The 18,899-nt window shown below is 44.3% G+C and overlaps 1 protein-coding gene across 2 annotated transcripts in view; it reads left to right on the top strand.

Moving 5' to 3' along the window:
- Nucleotides 1-16,177, top strand: part of LOC131231390 (peroxidase 3-like) — a 45,820-nt gene extending 29,643 nt beyond the window's left edge. Inside the window, exons 2-5 of one of the 2 annotated variants that reach the window (XM_058227553.1) lie at nucleotides 10,882-11,144; nucleotides 12,955-13,146; nucleotides 14,536-14,701; nucleotides 15,555-16,177. In XM_058227553.1, the coding sequence (XP_058083536.1) occupies nucleotides 10,882-11,144; nucleotides 12,955-13,146; nucleotides 14,536-14,701; nucleotides 15,555-15,964 (1,031 nt within the window). In that variant the 3' untranslated portion in view covers nucleotides 15,965-16,177. The remainder of the gene's footprint in view (nucleotides 1-10,881; nucleotides 11,145-12,954; nucleotides 13,147-14,535; nucleotides 14,702-15,554) is intronic. The other variant, XM_058227554.1, reaches the window with a different exon arrangement.
- The last annotated feature ends 2,722 nt before the right edge of the window (nucleotides 16,178-18,899 follow it).

Below are 18,899 nucleotides of genomic sequence, written 5' to 3' on the forward strand. Positions count from 1 at the left end.
CGATGAAGCATCCTTCCCCATACTCTATTGGCTGGATAAAAAAGGTGAATGAGACCAAGGTAACTGAACAATGCACTATCTCGTTTTCAATTGGCAAAAATTATAAGGATCAAATACTTTGTGACGTGGTCGATATGGAAGCTTGTCATATGTTACTCGGTCGACCCTGGCAGTCGGACCGTGATGCGACCCATCGGGGACGAGATAATGTCTACGTATTCGTCAAGGATAGTCGAAAAATAATCCTTGCCCCTATGGCACCAGAGAACCACCCTGAAGCCTCTAAAGTGGAGGGGAGTTCCCTCTTGACCATTCGGGATTTCATGGAGGAATCCAAGGAAACTGGCGAGGTATACGCCGTAGTAGTAAAGGGCGAGGAAGAGGAACCCTCAAACATCCCTCCAAGTTTAAGACTGTTGCTAAACGAATTCAAAGAAGTCTGGCCTGAGGATTTACCTGATGGATTGCCCCCCATGAGGGACATCCAACATCACATAGACCTCGTCCCTGGGGCTAGCCTGCCCAATCGCCCTCATTATCGGATGAGTCCGAAGGAGTGTGAGATACTTCAGGGGCAAGTGGAGGAATTGATCCGTAAGGGTCTCTTGAGAGAGAGCATGAGCCCATGTGCCGTACCAGCATTATTAACGCCAAAGAGAGATGGAAGCTGGCGCATGTGTGTCGACAGCCGAGCAATCAACAAAATTACCATCAAATATCGGTTTCCAATACCACGGTTGGACGACATGCTCGATATGTTAGAAGGGGCCAAGGTGTTCTCTAAACTAGATCTAAGGAGCGGGTACCATCAGATTCGTATTCGACCCGGTGATGAGTGGAAAACGGCATTCAAGACCAAAGAAGGGTTGTATGAGTGGCTGGTCATGCCCTTCGGCCTATCGAACGCACCAAGTACTTTTATGCGTTTAATGAATCAAGTTCTAAAACCACTCACTGGCCGATTTGTGGTAGTATATTTTGATGACATATTGATATATAGTCAGGATGAGGCGGAGCACAGGAAAATATCTTAGGTCGGTCCTACAAATTAATAAGTTGTACCTCAACTTGAAGAAGTGTAGTTTTTTAACGGACAACTTTTTATTTTTAGGATTTGTTGTAAAGTCCACAGGCATCCATGTGGATGATGAAAAGGTGCGAGCCATTAGGGAATGGCCGATCCCGACAAACATTCATGAGGTGAGGAGTTTTCATGAGTTGGCGACTTTCTATCGTCGATTTGTGCGAGATTTTAGCACCATAGTCGCGCCTATAACAGATTGCATGAAAAAAGGCCCGTTTCAGTGGACCGATAAAGCTGATAAGAGCTTTCATGAGATCAAGCATCGTTTGTCTACAACACCGGTCTTGGTGCTTCCTAATTTCGACAAATTGTTTGAGGTTGAGTGTGACGCTTCATACGTCGGAATTGGAGGAGTATTATCACAGGAAGGCAGGCCGGTAGCCTTCTACAGCGAGAAGCTCAGCGAAGCCCGAAAGAAGTGGTCGACTTATGAGCTTGAGTTGTACACAGTTGTTCAGGCGCTGCGACATTGGCGGCATTATCTGATTTAAAGAGAGTTTGTTTTGTACACTGACCATCAAGCATTAAAGTTTATTAATAGTCAGACTAACGTGAATCGTGTGCATGCTAGATGGGTTGCATTTTTACAGGAATTTACGTTCGTTCTGAAGCACAAGTCAGGGCAGCAGAACAAGGTGGCTGATGCACTTAGCCGTCGTGCATCACTACTTGTTACGATGAGCAACGAGGTGGTCGGCTTCGACTGTCTCAAGGAGATGTATGCCGATGATGAGGACTTCAAAGATTCTTGGATGAAGTGTCAAGAAGGTCACCCTAGTGACGTTCATATATATGACAATTTTCTCTTCAAAGGGAATCGAATGTGCACCCCCCAAAGTTCTCTTAGGGAGCAGATTATTCAGGAGCTACATGGAGGTTGCCTTGGTGGACACCTTGGGCGAGACAAGACGCGAGCTTTTGTGGAAGAGCGGTATCATTGGCCCCAATTAGAGCGTGCTGTGGGAAAAACCATACAACGTTGTCATGTTTGTCAGACCTCTAAGGGGAAATATCAGAATACGGGCCTCTACACCTCGTTATCGGTGCCTGACGGTCCTTGGGAGGATTTATTAATGGACTTCGTGCTTGGTCTCCCATGAACACAACGCGGTATGGATTCGATGTTCGTGGTGGTAGATTGTTTCTTTAAGATGACGCACTTTATCCCATGCAAGAAGACCCTCGATGCAACACACGTGGCGAATTTATTTTTTAGGGAGGTCGTACGGCTACACGGGGTCCCCAAGACCATTACTTCCGATCGTGATACGAAGTTCATTAGCCATTTTTGGCGGACTTTATGGAATCGATTCGATACACGACTTCAATTCAGCAGTGCTTACCACCCACAGACTGATGGGCAGACCGAAGTTGTGAATCGCACGTTGGGAAACCTCCTTCGCTGTATTTCAGGAGAAAAACCGAAGCAGTGGGACTTGGCCTTGTCTCAAGCAAAGTTTGCATTCAACAACATGGTGAACCGCTCAACAGGGAGATCACCATTCCAGATTATATACGGACGAGTGCCTCGCCACACACTTGACTTGGTCCCTCTGCCCAAGCACCCAGGCACGTGCATTGCAGCAGAACATATGGCGGACAAGATCATGGGCATCCATTCAGAAGTGCAGACCAAGCTACATGCCTCGAACGAGAAGTACAAGGAACAAGCGGACAAGCATCGGCGACAAAAAGTGTTCGAGGTGGGCGACCGCGTTATGGTCCATCTGCGCAAAGAGAGATTTCCGACCGGGACGTACAACAAGTTGAAAAATAAGAAGATCGGACCCGTCCCAATCATCCGAAAGATTAATGATAACGCTTATATTGTTGATCTTCCAGATGACATGGCAATCTCACAGACTTTCAATGTCGCGGACCTGACCGAGTATCATGAACCAGAGCATGACAAGAACTCGAGGACGAGACGTCTTCTTCGATCTCGATTTCTCCCCAGTGATTATGAGCAGATATTATTCCAGCAATATCAAAATTGCAGACAAGGAAATCGAACTGTCACAGATTACACTGAAGAATTTCAACGGTTGGCTACACGAAACGATCTGTCAGAATCTGAGTCACAGAAGGTGGCACGATTTATAGGTGGGTTGCGACCGATAATTCAGGATCGAGTTCAGATGTACCCAGTTGGGACCGTGGATGAAGCAGTTCAATTGGCGGGTAGGGCAGAAACACAACTTGCAAGAGCTCCTGCTCGTCCATATCCTTCAAATCGACCCCCCATGACGGGTCCCACGCAGGATCCAGTGCTGCCACGAGGAAAAGATCCAGTACCTCAACTTCCTACAACCGCAAATCGTGATACGGGGAGCGGCTCATCCAGACCTCAACGTGCAGCACCCACAACAGCAGGTCCGAGTAGGATTCCAAATCCTTATACTCGGCCAAGGTCGAATAATTGTTACCGCTGTGGCCAACCAGGCCACTTATCAAACACTTGTCCTCAACGTCCCGCAGCGCACTTGACTATAAACGAAGGGGGCACTGAAGATGAGGCCGCAGAAGAAGACCATCGCTTTGATGAACATGAACAAACTACTGAAGAAACAGCAGGTGGCGATGAAGTGACGGGCGAAGATCGTGGTGAGTTTCTAGTTGTGAGGCGATTACTGTATGCCCCACGAAAGGAATTACATCCACAGCGACACAATATATTTCGTACTCGGTGCACCGTCAACGGAAAGGTCTGTGATGTGATCATAGACAGTGGTAGTAGCGAAAATATCGTCTCGAGAGTAATGGTGGACAAGTTGCGGCTACCAACGATGAAGCATCCTTCCCCATACTCTATTGGCTGGATAAAAAAGGTGAATGAGACCAAGGTAACTGAACAATGCACTATCTCGTTTTCAATTGGCAAAAATTATAAGGATCAAATACTTTGTGACGTGGTCGATATGGAAGCTTGTCATATGTTACTCGGTCGACCTTGGCAGTCGGACCGTGATGCGACCCATCGGGGACGAGATAATGTCTACGTATTCGTCAAGGATAGTCGAAAAATAATCCTTGCCCCTATGGCACCAGAGAACCACCCTGAAGCCTCTAAAGTGGAGGGGAGTTCCCTCTTGACCATTCGGGATTTCATGGAGGAATCCAAGGAAATTGGCGAGGTATACGCCGTAGTAGTAAAGGGCGAGGAAGAGGAACCCTCAAACATCCCTCCAAGTTTAAGACTGTTGCTAAACGAATTCAAAGAAGTCTGGCCTGAGGATTTACCTGATGGATTGCCCCCCATGAGGGACATCCAACATCACATAGACCTCGTCCCTGGGGCTAGCTTGCCCAATCGCCCTCATTATCGGATGAGTCCGAAGGAGTGTGAGATACTTCAGGGGCAAGTGGAGGAATTGATCCGTAAGGGTCTCTTGAGAGAGAGCATGAGCCCATGTGCCGTACCAGCATTATTAACGCCAAAGAGAGATGGAAGCTGGCGCATGTGTGTCGACAGCCGAGCAATCAACAAAATTACCATCAAATATCGGTTTCCAATACCACGGTTGGACGACATGCTCGATATGTTAGAAGGGGCCAAGGTGTTCTCTAAACTAGATCTAAGGAGCGGGTACCATCAGATTCGTATTCGACCCGGTGATGAGTGGAAAACGGCATTCAAGACCAAGGAAGGGTTGTATGAGTGGCTGGTCATGCCCTTCGGCCTATCGAACGCACCAAGTACTTTTATGCGTTTAATGAATCAAGTTCTAAAACCATTCACTGGCCGATTTGTGGTAGTATATTTTGATGACATATTGATATATAGCCAGGATGAGGCGGAGCACAGGAAACATCTCAGGCAGGTGCTACAGGTCCTACAAATTAACAAGTTGTACCTCAACTTGAAGAAGTGTAGTTTTTTAACTGACAGCCTGTTGTTTTTAGGATTTGTTGTAACATCCACAGGCATTCGTGTGGACGATGAAAAGGTGCGAGCTATTAGGGAATGGCCGATCCCGACAAACATTCATGAGGTGAGGAGTTTTCATGGGTTGGCATTTTTCTATCGTCGATTTGTGCGAGATTTTAGCACCATAGTCGCGCTTATAACAGATTGCATGAAAAAAGGCCCGTTTCAGTGGACCGATAAAGCTGATAAGAGCTTTCATGAGATCAAGCATCGTTTGTCTACAACACCGGTCTTGGTGCTTCCTAATTTCGACAAATTGTTTGAGGTTGAGTGTGACGCTTCATACGTCGGAATTGGAAGAGTATTATCACAGGAAGGCAGGCCGGTAGCCTTCTACAGCGAGAAGCTCAGCGAAGCCCGAAAGAAGTGGTCGACTTATGAGCTTGAGTTGTACGCAGTTGTTCAGGCGCTGCGACATTGGCGGCATTATCTGATTCAAAGAGAGTTTGTTTTGTACACTGACCATCAAGCATTAAAGTTTATTAATAGTCAGACTAACGTGAATCGTGTGCATGCTAGATGGGTTGCGTTTTTACAGGAATTCACGTTCGTTCTGAAGCACAAGTCAGGGCAGCAGAACAAGGTGGCTGATGCACTTAGCCGTCGTGCATCACTACTAGTTACAATGAGCAACGAGGTAGTCGGTTTCGACTGTCTCAAGGAGCTGTATGCCGAGGATGAGGACTTCAAAGATTCTTGGATGAAGTGTCAAGAAGGTCACCCCAGTGACCTTCATATACAGGACGATTTTCTCTTCAAAGGGAATCGATTGTGCATCCCCCAAAGTTCTCTGAGGGAGCAGATTATTCAGGAGCTACATGGAGGTGGCCTTGGTGGACACCTGGGGCGAGACAAGACGCGAGATCTTGTGGAAGAGCGGTATTACTGGCCGCAGTTAGTACGTGATGTGGGAAAAGCCGTACAACGTTGTCATGTTTGTCAGACCTCCAAGGGGCAGTCTCAGAATACGGGCCTCTACACCCCGTTACCTGTTCCTGACGGTCCTTGGGAGGATTTATCAATGGACTTCGTGCTTGGTCTCCCACGAACACAACGTGGCATGGATTCGGTGTTCGTGGTGGTAGATCGTTTCTCTAAGATGGCGCACTTTATCCCATGCAAGAAGACCCTCGATGCAACACACGTGGCGAATTTATTTTTTAGGGAGGTCGTACGGCTACACGGGGTCCCCAAGACCATTACTTCCGATCGTGATACGAAGTTCATTAGCCATTTTTGGCGGACTTTATGGAATCGATTCGATACACGACTTCAATTCAGCAGTGCTTACCACCCACAGACTGATGGGCAGACCGAAGTTGTGAATCGCACGTTGGGAAACCTCCTTCGCTGTATTTCAGGAGAAAAACCGAAGCAGTGGGACTTGGCCTTGTCTCAAGCAGAGTTTGCATTCAACAACATGGTGAACCGCTCAACAGGGAGATCACCATTCCAGATTATATACGGACGAGTGCCTCGCCACACACTTGACTTGGTCCCTCTGCCCAAGCACCCAGGCACGAGCATTGCAGCAGAACATATGGCGGACAAGATCATGGGCATCCATTCAGAAGTGCAGACCAAGCTACATGCCTCGAACGAGAAGTACAAGGAACAAGCGGACAAGCATCGGCGACAAAAAGTGTTCGAGGTGGGCGACCGCGTTATGGTCCATCTGCGCAAAGAGAGATTTCCGACCGGGACGTACAACAAGTTGAAAAATAAGAAGATCGGACCCGTCCCAATCATCCGAAAGATTAATGATAACGCTTATATTGTTGATCTTCCAAATGACATGGCAATCTCATAGACTTTCAATGTCGCGGACCTGACCGAGTATCATGAACCAGAGCATGACAAGAACTCGAGGACGAGTTCTTTTGAAGTGGAGGAGACTGATGTAGAGCGGGTCGCAGACAATTACATGGCCAAGATGGATCAGAAAAGGCCCGGTCGACGACAGAAGTGATCCAGACCATCGAACCTTAAATCGGGCGTATCTTGCAATCCGGAATGAGTTATCTGACGTAAAATATATGATTTTGGGGTAGAACGAGCTACTGAAGCCAACCAACCCCGCTACGCCGGGTTGCGCAGCCCGGAATTGCGAAAAACCCCTGGATCGATGGTCGTTTCCCCGTTTTAATTTCGTTTTTACTATAAATAGTAAGTTTTAGTTTGATTATAACTCTTCATCTGTCGGGCTTTAGGAGTTGCGCCCAACGTGAAAAGAGCTTAGAATAATTAGGAGAACGGTTTGGTGAAGCCAAATAGGACACTTACTATTTTTGGCCGAAAACCTTGCGCACTAGTAGACATCACGACCGTCTATAAATAGTAAGTTTACTATTTATAGTAAGTCGCGGATTCTAAGAGTTTGAGTTGTAGTTTGCTTCTAATTTCTTTCCCATTGCTTGGTAGCCCTATTTAAAGGGTTGTGAACTCGTTTTTATTCATCAATTAATCAATTTCAAATTTATTAGAATTTATTTCTATTTTCTGCTTTCTTTTCCTCGTGGATTCAAGAAGTCTCTGTGAGGAGTCCAGAGAAGCTCCGTGGATTCGGGGTAGTTATCCTCATCACGTTCATCCCTGCGTCAACAATGGGGACAACAACAACAACAACCTAGATGGAATCCAAGATATCCAAATCAAAATAGATATATAGGCAGGGGCGACACAGGCACCTAGGACGTTCACTGCATTGGCCCAATCGTACACTGACATTTTGACCACCTTAATTTAGAGGCAACTTTTAGCTCCTCTCCACCTAGGAATTCACAAAATCCAATGCCTTCAAACTATAATAAAAATGAATATTGTTCATTCCATCAAGAAAGGGTCAAACCATAGAATGATGTTTCTTTTTTAAGCAAGCGGTCTAGAATCTGATTAATCAAAAGAAAATCATGATCAATAATCCTAACACCGCTGCTGCTAACAACAACAACATACTCCAGAATCCCTAGTCTTAGCATCAGGCAGGTCCCAACACATCAAGAATCCCCACCATCAATGCCATCCAGGGAAATTATCCACCCTATGTCTTTCAGGTAAACTCAACCTTGAGTTACAACCAAGAGTTTCCCCCTCTCGTCTTACAAGGGACACCACTCCCTCCTCCGCTGATCCTCCAAGGAAAAGCCCCTGAACTAGCCCACCATCCAATCTACAATGCACATCAATCATGGGACAAACCATTGGTTCTAAAAGGCCACGCCCTATCAACCAATCCAGTTGTCAGTTTTGGACTCGTTAGCCAGTTGTTCTCATGGGGAGAACCTTAGATCCATCACCTATTGCCAACCATCCACCAGTCACCTTGTAAGGAGGGTATTCCTCTCCCTTTTACATGCCACATGAATTGGCCAAATTGGCCCAGACGGTCCGTATCCCGAAAAATTTGTTTACGTAGCCTCTTGTTCTCCTGGGGGGAAGCCCGAGACCCCTTCCGAATCATTTGGTCCCCTTCTCCTATTAACCATCACCTCCACCATCATAACCTCCTCTAATTCTTTAGGGAAGGGTGGTGCCAGCCTTCGATAATAAATCAGTCCCATGATGCTGTCCAGAGTGCTCCGAAGTGGGAAACATGAACCCAAATGAGCGTTGTTTCAGATAGATATGCTTAGAGGTGATCCCTTGGTATCCTTGGTAGGATTGACATCCAAGGGCGAAACCACATGATGTAGCGACCTAGCTCAAAAATATTCCGACCCAAATCTCAGTTTGGGAACCTCTCTGCACGTCTTAAAATGTTCATCAAGATCCTTAACGATGCACTATCTCTCGAGAGAGCCCAACATCCCAATCATTGGTACCTTGGGTCCAGACAAGGATAGCCCATTCCAGAGTTTCCAATTTGAGGCGGTGGACCATGTACTAGCTGCCCATCCCCTCAAATTAGATTATGTCTTTACTCTCGTCGAGCAGCAAATCCTGAACTATTAACTCGAACAGCAAGATGCCATTAAGGAAATTGAGGTGCCAGAAAAGATAGGCAGGAAATTATTAGGATATGAGTCTCTCTCGGAAGACGAGCTAGAGGAGCCAAAACCTAAGAGGAGGTGGAAAGGCCAGGAGATGGATCTCCCTATCCCCCTCTCACTAGTCAAATTCACCAGCATCGGATTGATCCACCAGGACGGAGATCCGAATCCCATCCCATCAAACTACAATTGTAGTCTTGCCCTCACAAAGTTGCCCGAAGAACATGTGGGCAAGGGGCATGAATTGCCCCACCTCAATTGGACCTCCATCATAGTCATGCTAGAACTATAATAACTCAAGGAGTACTATAACCTTAGAAATGAAGAAAATTCTGCTCAATTTGATACTGAGTCAGAACCAAGCCCCTGCTTCATCATGATGGTTGGGCATGATCGGTCAGATCCACCCACCGCCTTCTCAAGCCCTGCATCCAAAGAGGAGGGAGCACAAGGCACCGATTGGTTTGCAATCTCCATAACAGTTGAATTGACCAGCCAAATGTTCAATACTATTGGCATAAAAAATGTCCCTATAAATAGACATTAATTGGCACCCCGAATTGGGCTAGGGCAGCCCTTGGTTCGAGACGCCATCTTGCTCAAGTGTCCAGCAAATTCAAAAACCAAAAAAATTGGAAAATCCATAAAAAAACAAAAACAATAGAAAACACGGAAAAATAAAAAAACATTTGAAAACTCTCAAAAACCTGAAAAAACTCACAAAATCCAAAAACAACATAAACACATAAAAGTCAAAAACACTTGAAAATTTTAAGAAAGATGAAAAAAGAAAAAAAAAAAAAAAAAGAAAAGAAAAAAGAAGAAGAAGAAAATCTTCGAAAACTTGTTCAAAATTCAAGCAATAAGATATTAGACTTGTTCGATGAGCCGCACAAATTTGAAGTCTATGTCAACGAACTAGACTTTGAACTTATATATGGGTTTGGAAGAGGTCAGAGATGGGGGAAATGATGATCAGATTTCTGAACTTGAGAATCTCCTTGAAAAGCTCGATTCCAAAGCCAATGCTACACCCTCGATGCTGAGATGGTCATGAGATTGCACAAGGTGGGCCCACGGGATATACGTAAAGAAGCTTGATGGAGATAAGGAATGAATGGCCAAGTCCTAGAGAGAGTGAACGGGACCATTTCAAAATTTCCATTTAAAAACTTATTCGTCCAAGTAAACTAGTATTCTAATTAAACTAAGGCTTCCAAGCTAAAGTGAGTCCTCCAATCACATATGCTAAAATGATATTCCAATTCAGGCCATTCTAAAACTCAGGTGAGAAACACTGCGTCATCTTAGCAGTATTAGCCGTGATCATGGATCGTACACTGAGGTGTGGTCCACCTGACTTTTGGATTGGGATAATATTTGGGGACGTCCATTTTCATCAAGGGCCACATCTAATCCATGGTTTGGATGAGGAACACCCATCAGAGTGGGCCAGACACAGTCATGTACATGGCATAGTTGGACATCATTAGATCCTCTCTCTTTCTCTCTCTCTCAGCAAAAAGACTCGGCGTCTCGCACAGACTCGTTGGGTCCTGAGTCAAGTCGTCGAATTGCCCAAACTGGGGTGACTCGCAGTGTTGAGTCGAATTGGGTCCCATCGAGTCTTAAGTCAAATCGTTCGAGTTGCACCCGACTCGGACGACTCATAAAACCATGCTCTCTGTACACACGCACACATAAATACCTTTCTACTGCCTACATACGTGTATGACACGTGAAGTGTTCGACTGATGCTTTTTATTATTATTATTTTGAGTTGCTTACCTGTCTTTTTGCAAGCATCTGCACTAGGTTTTGTGGGGAAGAAGGAAAAATACATCATTTGAAGGTTTATAAAAGGGGTTTAACTGCTGCAGCTCTTTGGCATTGGCGTTTGGACACTCCGAAATTCCAAAACCCTTGTTTCTGTGGGAAAATGAAGGCCAGCTTCCTTCTCTTTGTGGTCTGTTTGGGAGCCCTTGCTGTTTGTAATGCAGGCGATCTGCGGAAGCAATTCTACAAGAAAAGCTGTCCTCTTGCTGAGGATATTGTGAGGAACATCACACAGCAGCGCGTCTCCGCCAACTCGGGATTGCCGGCAAAGCTCTTGAGGATGCATTTCCATGATTGCTTTGTTAGGGTAATGAAAATAATTATTTTTTAGAGGTGTGATCTAGTTGGGTTCCGGTGGGCCACGTCGGTTGAATCACTGCCGTCCAATGTCCAGCTGGATCCTGCGCGTGTAACAGCCGTTGGATTGGAATTTGGACGGTTGTGATATGGAATGACAGACGCGGTTTGGCTAGCGACACTGCCACCAGCCAGGTGGCTAGTGGTCGGTGCTATGTGGACCCAACATGATGTATGTGTTTTATCCACGCCGTCCATCCATTTTGAAAGATAATTTTAGGCCTTGATCCCTAAAATGAGGTAGATCTAAATCTCATATAGACCACACAATGGGAAAACAATTTTGATTGAATGTCCACTATTAAAAACCTCCTAGGGCCCACTATAATGATTATTTGACATCTAACCTGTTGATTAGGTCATACAGACTTGGATGAAGGGAAAAAATATATATCAGTTTGATACAAAACTTTTGTGGCCCATAAGAAGTTTTTAATGGTCGGCGTTCAATCAACACTGTGCGGTCCACTTGAGATTTGGATCAACCTCATTTTTGGGCTCATACCATAAAATGATCTGGAAGAATGAAGGGGTGGACGGCATGGATGAAACACACACATCATGGTGGGGCACACAGCACCGACCACTAGCCATTGGCTAGTGGCAGGGTGAGTAGCCGATCCGTTTAAGTGAGTTTGAGGGTGGCAATTTTATTTAGTTCTTGCTAACTAGTGTTTTCATGTTTTTTACCTACACGCACACATTCCATCCAATCTGCGTCGTTCATCACGTGGGCCCTCTGGTGCTGTGCCATTTCCCACCTTTGATTGACACGTCAGCAACGGTGGACCTTACGAATACACATGTGATCCACGTGATGACCCACATCATGTGACCATTTCAATTTGTTTTTGTTCTGTTTATGCGATGTTAGTAGTGTTTTCATACATTGGCTGCTGGGCGTGTTTCCATGCAATCTGTGTCGTTCATCACATGGGCCTGCCGTGCTTGTGCCATTTATATACGCACGTGACCCATGTGATGACCACCCTAGGCTGATTTCTGGACCATGGCACATACAGAAGGGGTCCAACTCAACGAACGGCACATACGCAATACACATGATGTATTGGCACATGTTGGTGATCATATCAGTCTCTAGGGGCGCACATCGAACCGGTAGAACCGTGGAACCGGACCGGAACTGATCAAATGGTCTGGTTTGATCCAATTCTAGAGCGCACGGGTTCCGGTTCTGGTTTCAAAATTCAAAGAACCGATTACATTGGTTCGATTCTCGGTCTAAGGGTACGTAGAATCGAATTGAACCATGAACTGGTCCGTATAACCAAACCGTGGATCCGAACCGTAAAACTGAACCGTGGAACCGAACCTAGAATCAAACTTAGAACCCTTGGATTGTTTTCATATTTGACTCATGATTTATAGTTTACAATGCATTATTTGATTATTTCAATAAAGGTATTTTTGCATACCTTGTACAATATCTAAACCATTCATCAAATGGATCACAATATGAATGGACATGGGCTAGATTATAAAATAAAACATGCAATTTGACTGGATTATAAAAAGCCTGGAGCAGTGGAACCGATCCGGAAACGAACCGGTTTTAACAGTCCGGTTCCGAATATTTTAGAACCGTTGGGAACGGTTCGGCCCCGGTTTCAACCCAGAACCGACCGAACCGACCCGTGTGCACTCCTCTCTACGTTCTCCAATCCATGCAGGTATTCATAAATGCATGCACGTGTATTAGCTACTTTTACTAGCAGTTAAACGGGCCATCTGTTTTGTAGGGATGTGATGCGTCGGTGTTACTGAATTCCACGGCGAATAACACAGCTGAGAAGGACGCAACTCCTAACCTTTCATTGGCGGGTTTCGATGTGATTGATGAAATAAAGGCCCAGTTGGAGCAGACATGCCCTGGAGTCGTTTCATGCGCAGATATCGTGGCTTTGAGTACTAGGGATGCCGTTTCATTTCAAGTGAGTTTTGATCGTAATGTTATCTGATCACCATTGGACGGTGGCGATGGGTGCACTCACCAATTTTTTTGGAGGTGTTGGGTCCACCTACCACACTGATTGCGTCTGCCATCTTATCGTGGTTAGATGGGGGTAGACGCTTGTGCAATGGATGTTTAGGTGTGCACTCTTTGGACACTAGTAACTATGGTACGATCACGATTGGATGGTTGTGATGGGTGGGGCCCACCACTCGCTAGATAGTCGGTTTGTGTACCTAGTTGCTGATGTACAGTCACGATTAGATAGCGGTGATGGGTGGGGCCCACCACTTGCTGGAGAAGCAATTTGTACACTAGTTACTGATCTATGCAAACAAGAGTAGACACTAGTGGAGGGTGGGACCCACCAGTAATTGGAGAACCTTCTCCATATTCCACCATTACTGAAACAATCCCAACAATCTAATTAATGTAACTTAAACGTGGCACTATTTTCAAACGTCCATTGGATGGTCACCAATCAGATGGTCCGGATTGCCCCAACATCTTTTTGAATTGTGGCTGACCCGTGGTGGAATTCACCATATGGACCATTCAATGGTGCCCAACTGACGCAGGGATGAACGTGATGAGGATAACTACTCCGAATACAAGGAGCTTCTCTGGACTCCTCACAGAGACTTCTCAATTCCACGAGGAAAGAAAGCAGAAAAATAGAAATAAATTCTAAAAAATTCAAAATTGATTAATTGATCATTAAAAATGAGTTCACAATCCTTTAAATAGGGGTACCAAGCAATGGGAAAGAAATCAGAATCAAACTACAACTAAAACTCCTAGAATCCGCGACTTACTATAAATAGGAAAGTTACTATAAATAGGAAACTTACTATTTATAGACGGTCGTGATGTCTACTAGTGCGCAAGGTTTTCGGCCAAAAATAGTAAGTGTCCTATTTAACTTCACCAAACCATTTCCCTAATTATTCTAAGCTCTTTTCATATTGGACTCAACTCCTAAAGCCCGACGGATGAAGAGCTATAATTAAACTAAAACTTACTATTTATAATAAAAACGAAATTAAAGCAGGGAAACGACCGTTGATACAGGGGTTTTTCGCAATTCCAGGCTGCGCAACCTGGCGTAGCAGGGTTGGTTGGCTAAAGTAGCTCGTTCTACTCCAAAATCATATATTTTACGTCAGGTAACTCATTCCGGATTGCGAGATACGCCCGATCTAACGTCCGACAGTCCAGATCACTTCTGTCGTCGACCAGGCCTTTTTCGATCCATCTTGGCCATGAAACTGTCTGCGACCCGCTCTACATCACCAACACACGTGTGGTGATGAAATGACATCTGCTCCCCCTTGAGCACATGTGCGGTTCTCACGTGCCAATCTTGCAGTTCAACAGATCCATGTGGGAAGTGCTGACTGGTAGAAGAGATGGAAACGTGTCAGTTGCGTGGGAGGCCCTTGCCAAAATACCTGCCCCTACCTCTAACTTCACCACCCTCAAGCGAAACTTCGCCAACAAAGGCCTCAACGTCCATGATCTCGTGGTCCTATCAGGTACATGGAACAAGAGCATCTGAACCGTTTGTTGCTATCAGTCACCCGGAATTTTTGTTGCGAGTACACTTAAGGGAAGGTCTGTCAATGGGCCGGGTATGGGTTGAAATATTAGACCCGAGGGATTGACCCAAACAAAATTTAAGCCCTTTTGTTAATCCGGCCCAAGTGCATTTTCGTACTATTTCATACATGATGGGCCCCACCTAATGAGCAGCCCTGATCTTTGAGAAATGTAACTGGCCGGGCTTGGGCACAGGGTTAGACCGTGCATAGTGTTCATGGACCAGGCTCGAGGCTGTTTGTTTCAGCCACTCAAGGATCCAGACCCTGGTCAGGCTTAGGTTTTACTTTATGGATCTGTCTTGGACAGAACTCATCCCAGTCTGGGTCCTGCAATTTGGTAGCTCTCCTTAAGGACCGTTCATTAATCTTGATCTGATGGTGGCCATAAGTGGGTCCCACCCCTCACAAGGTTGGTGAGGCCAAATCCGAACTGGTTTCAAGTTATGGTCTTTGCTCCTCAAATCCCATATGATCAGAGGGGTCAGCGAGCCCCACATGGCCTGAAAACCAAATGATAAAATAGAAACAGGCTAATGGTTTACATTCAAAGACCGAAAAATTAATTAAGTTGGACGGTTAAGATTGTACAATTTGTGCAAGTGGTGCATTGTTTTTCACTGTGGACCATCCATCCATATTGAGGTGTGCTGGATGAACGGCTCTGATCGCAAGGGTGGCCCCATTAACAATCTTCACAGCTATAAACACGTTTCGGTTATGTAAGTTTTTCAGATATTAATGCATTAACCCAAGAACGAATATGGAACGTGGATTTTGGTGGGCCCAGGTGCACATACAATTGGAGTGGCCCACTGCAATGACTTCAGCAACAGGCTCTACAACTTCACAGGGAAAGGGGATGCAGACCCTTCTCTCAACTCAACCTATTCAGCTTTCTTGAGAACCAAATGCCAGAGCCTATCAGACACCACAACCACTGTAGAAATGGACCCTCAGAGCTCCCTCTCTTTCGATAGCAATTACTATGTGATCTTGAAGCAAAATCAAGGTCTCTTTCAATCCGATGCTGCGCTCTTGACGAACAAAGGTGCGGCAAAGACCGTTGATGAGCTGACCAACATGACTGATTTCTTCACCGAGTTCTCACAATCTATGAAGAGAATGGGAGCAATTGGAGTCCTCACCGGCAGTTCGGGAGAGATTAGGAAGAAATGTAGCGTCGTTAGCTCGTCGTAAGAGCAATTTGGTTTGTACGGCCCACATACTGAGATTGTCTGACAATTTTAAACGTTGATTTTCTTGGTACTGCAATAAATAATCTGTGGTCTAATAATCACATTTCAGTGATCATCTTCGCCTTTGATTTTTATAGTTAAATGTGAGTTCATTTTCTAGGTTCCACTGTAAATAAGCTAGGGGTCCAATAATCACGCTTGGGTGATGATCACATTGATTTATTTTATTTTTTGGAGTTGAATCGGAGCCAATTGAAAGTTTTCTTTCCAATGTTCTAAAGTCATATGCAAATGTGTTTTTAAGACCCATTTGCTTTTGACTAATGTGAGATTTGTTGTGAATTGCTAAGATGGTCCAATGATTTTAACTGTCCATGTTCGTGGTACTACATAAATAAGCTGTTGGCCAATAATTACGCTTCAGTAGTGATCATCTTGGCCTTTGATTTTTGTAGTTGAATGCAAGCCAATTGAAAATTTTCTTTCCAACATTCTAAATTCATCTGAACATGGTTTTTTTTTTTTCACACACGCACACACACCACCACACACTCGAACCCTCAAACAGGTGTTGAAACTCCTGAACATGGTGACGTAGAGAAATTTGATTTATATTAATTAGTCTAAGATTAGTACAGGATCACCAGCATGTGTGGCTTCATTGGGGCCCACATAGTGAGATGGTCCAATTATTTTAACCTTTCATACTCTTAGTACTACTGTAAATAACCTATGGTCCACTAATCAAGCTCAGTGATGACCTTGGCATTTGATTTTTGGAGTTGAACTTGAGACAATTTAAAATTTTCCTTCCAATCTTCTAAATTCATCATCTCATGGTATTGATGGGAATCATTCATTTAGCATAGTTTCAAACTGTGGTAGCCCATGTGGCATAGCATCTAGAATATGGATGGTTGAAATCATTGGACCATCTAAATATGGGCCCTAATGAGCCTACATATGCTGGCGATCCTGAGCCACAGAAAGCCAACTCCTCATGTGTGGTTTTAGATGTAGATGTGGTTAACTAAAATGTTTGATCTTTTTATAAAAGAGAAATGATCCATAGCTATCAAAGCACTCCAAGTTATAGAGCTCCTAGTTATATCAGGACACTTGGACTGCCCAAATGATCAATCTGAGCTGTCCGTTATCTCCAGCACAAGTTTGATGAGCTACAATTCAAAAATCACACTGATTGGACGATTCTAACCATCTGATGGATAGATAATAATATAGATGGCCATCATTAATGGAAAAATAAATTCAATCGGCAATTTGAGCCATCTATTTCTAGGGGTCGATCATGGATTGCTTATGATTTCAAAGAATCACTTCTATCAGACGATCATGGATCCATCCAACCAATGCTTGGAAAATGGATTGATATAATTAAAAAGAAGGCCAAAAAACGGATGGATCAGATCATCCAATAGCGTGATTTTCACTTAGCATTCCTTGAAATTCGTGTGGCACCGTGTTCACAATCCAGACTGATAAACATACAAGCACTGCATGTTAACTTTTACATACAACCCATCTTCCCAAACAACATTTCATGTGTGTAGGACATCCAAGCCGTGCAGAAGCTGATCCATGCTAATGACTTTTACCAGCCGTTTATATGGCGGGCCCCATTGTAGATGGGAGATGCCCAAATCTTCGATCCATTATATGACCGTAATTCAACTGGGTCCTGTTATATGGTGGGCCCCATTTTGGATTGGTAGGATCTAGCTGAGGTATGGGCCATATTGGGGCCCATTGGATCAGTCACATATATAATCAAAAGTTGCACACCCACTTCTACGATTGCATGATAAAAGAAAACCAACTGCTTGATATTACCACATTAAACGGCCCATAATCCTTTGATTGACTCGAAATTAGGCCAAGTAACTCAACTTGAAACTTGGTATTGGGCTTGACTCGGCATGGACTGGGAGAGATTTACTGTGTCTACTCAATTGTTACTTTGAGTTGCATTTTATATTATACATGTACTATCTATTTAAAATATCTATTAGCATTCATAATATTTTTAATTTATACAGCTCTATCAGCAGGATCCTTCTTTTGTAACTTAAGAAGGTCTCTCATGGCCCAATTATTATTAAAGCGTTCTCTACGGTAGAATTTGGCCTTCCAGTAGGTTGAGTTGAGTCTTTGAGTCACCCCAACTTGGCTGAACAGCGAATCGCTATTTGTACTAGTTGGACATGGAATAAAATTAACTTTTAACCTTGAGAAATGCTCAAGTGAGAGAGTGCTCTAGAAGCATTATAAGTTATAGTGGTCCTAGTTGCATAGGCTCACTTGGATGGTCTAATTGATCAATTTTAACTTTCTCCTAAGTTCAGAACACATTCCATTTTCTATCATGTCAAATTCACGCTGATCCCAATATTATCCAATCCATTTGTGGAAATCTACATGGTATTAATCTTGCAGAAGCCTACTGTGGACTGTAGGTATGAAGATGAGAAAGAAAAATGAGAGAAAACGAAGTGAGAGAGAGAGATGAGGGAGAGAGGTTGCAAACTTGGGTGAGAGAATGTGATGTGCTTATGGTGTAAACATAACAATCTCTCTTTATTTTTATAATGTTCAAGAACGTCTACAATGCGTATCCATATTGGCCCAATAAGCCTCAACATGGGTTGGGCTTATTACACTACTTGTTTATTCAACTCCTTTATACAACTTTATTTAACTCAAGTTGGAACATCCTAATTTTCAACACTGAGGCCAGGGAGCATCGATCCTGAGTTTCAACTCAAGCTAGGTCTCCATTCATGGCTCAGTAGTTGACTCAAAAGATTTTCAACACTAAGACCAGGGATCGAGTGCCCATGTGGTGTGAGCGGGTGTGTGAATGTGTGGGGTGTGGGTGTGTGTGTATAAAAAAAAAAAAGTATCCTGATACCTAACTT

This window comes from Magnolia sinica, chromosome 17, assembly GCF_029962835.1.
Source record: "Magnolia sinica isolate HGM2019 chromosome 17, MsV1, whole genome shotgun sequence".
Taxonomy (NCBI): domain Eukaryota; kingdom Viridiplantae; phylum Streptophyta; class Magnoliopsida; order Magnoliales; family Magnoliaceae; genus Magnolia; species Magnolia sinica.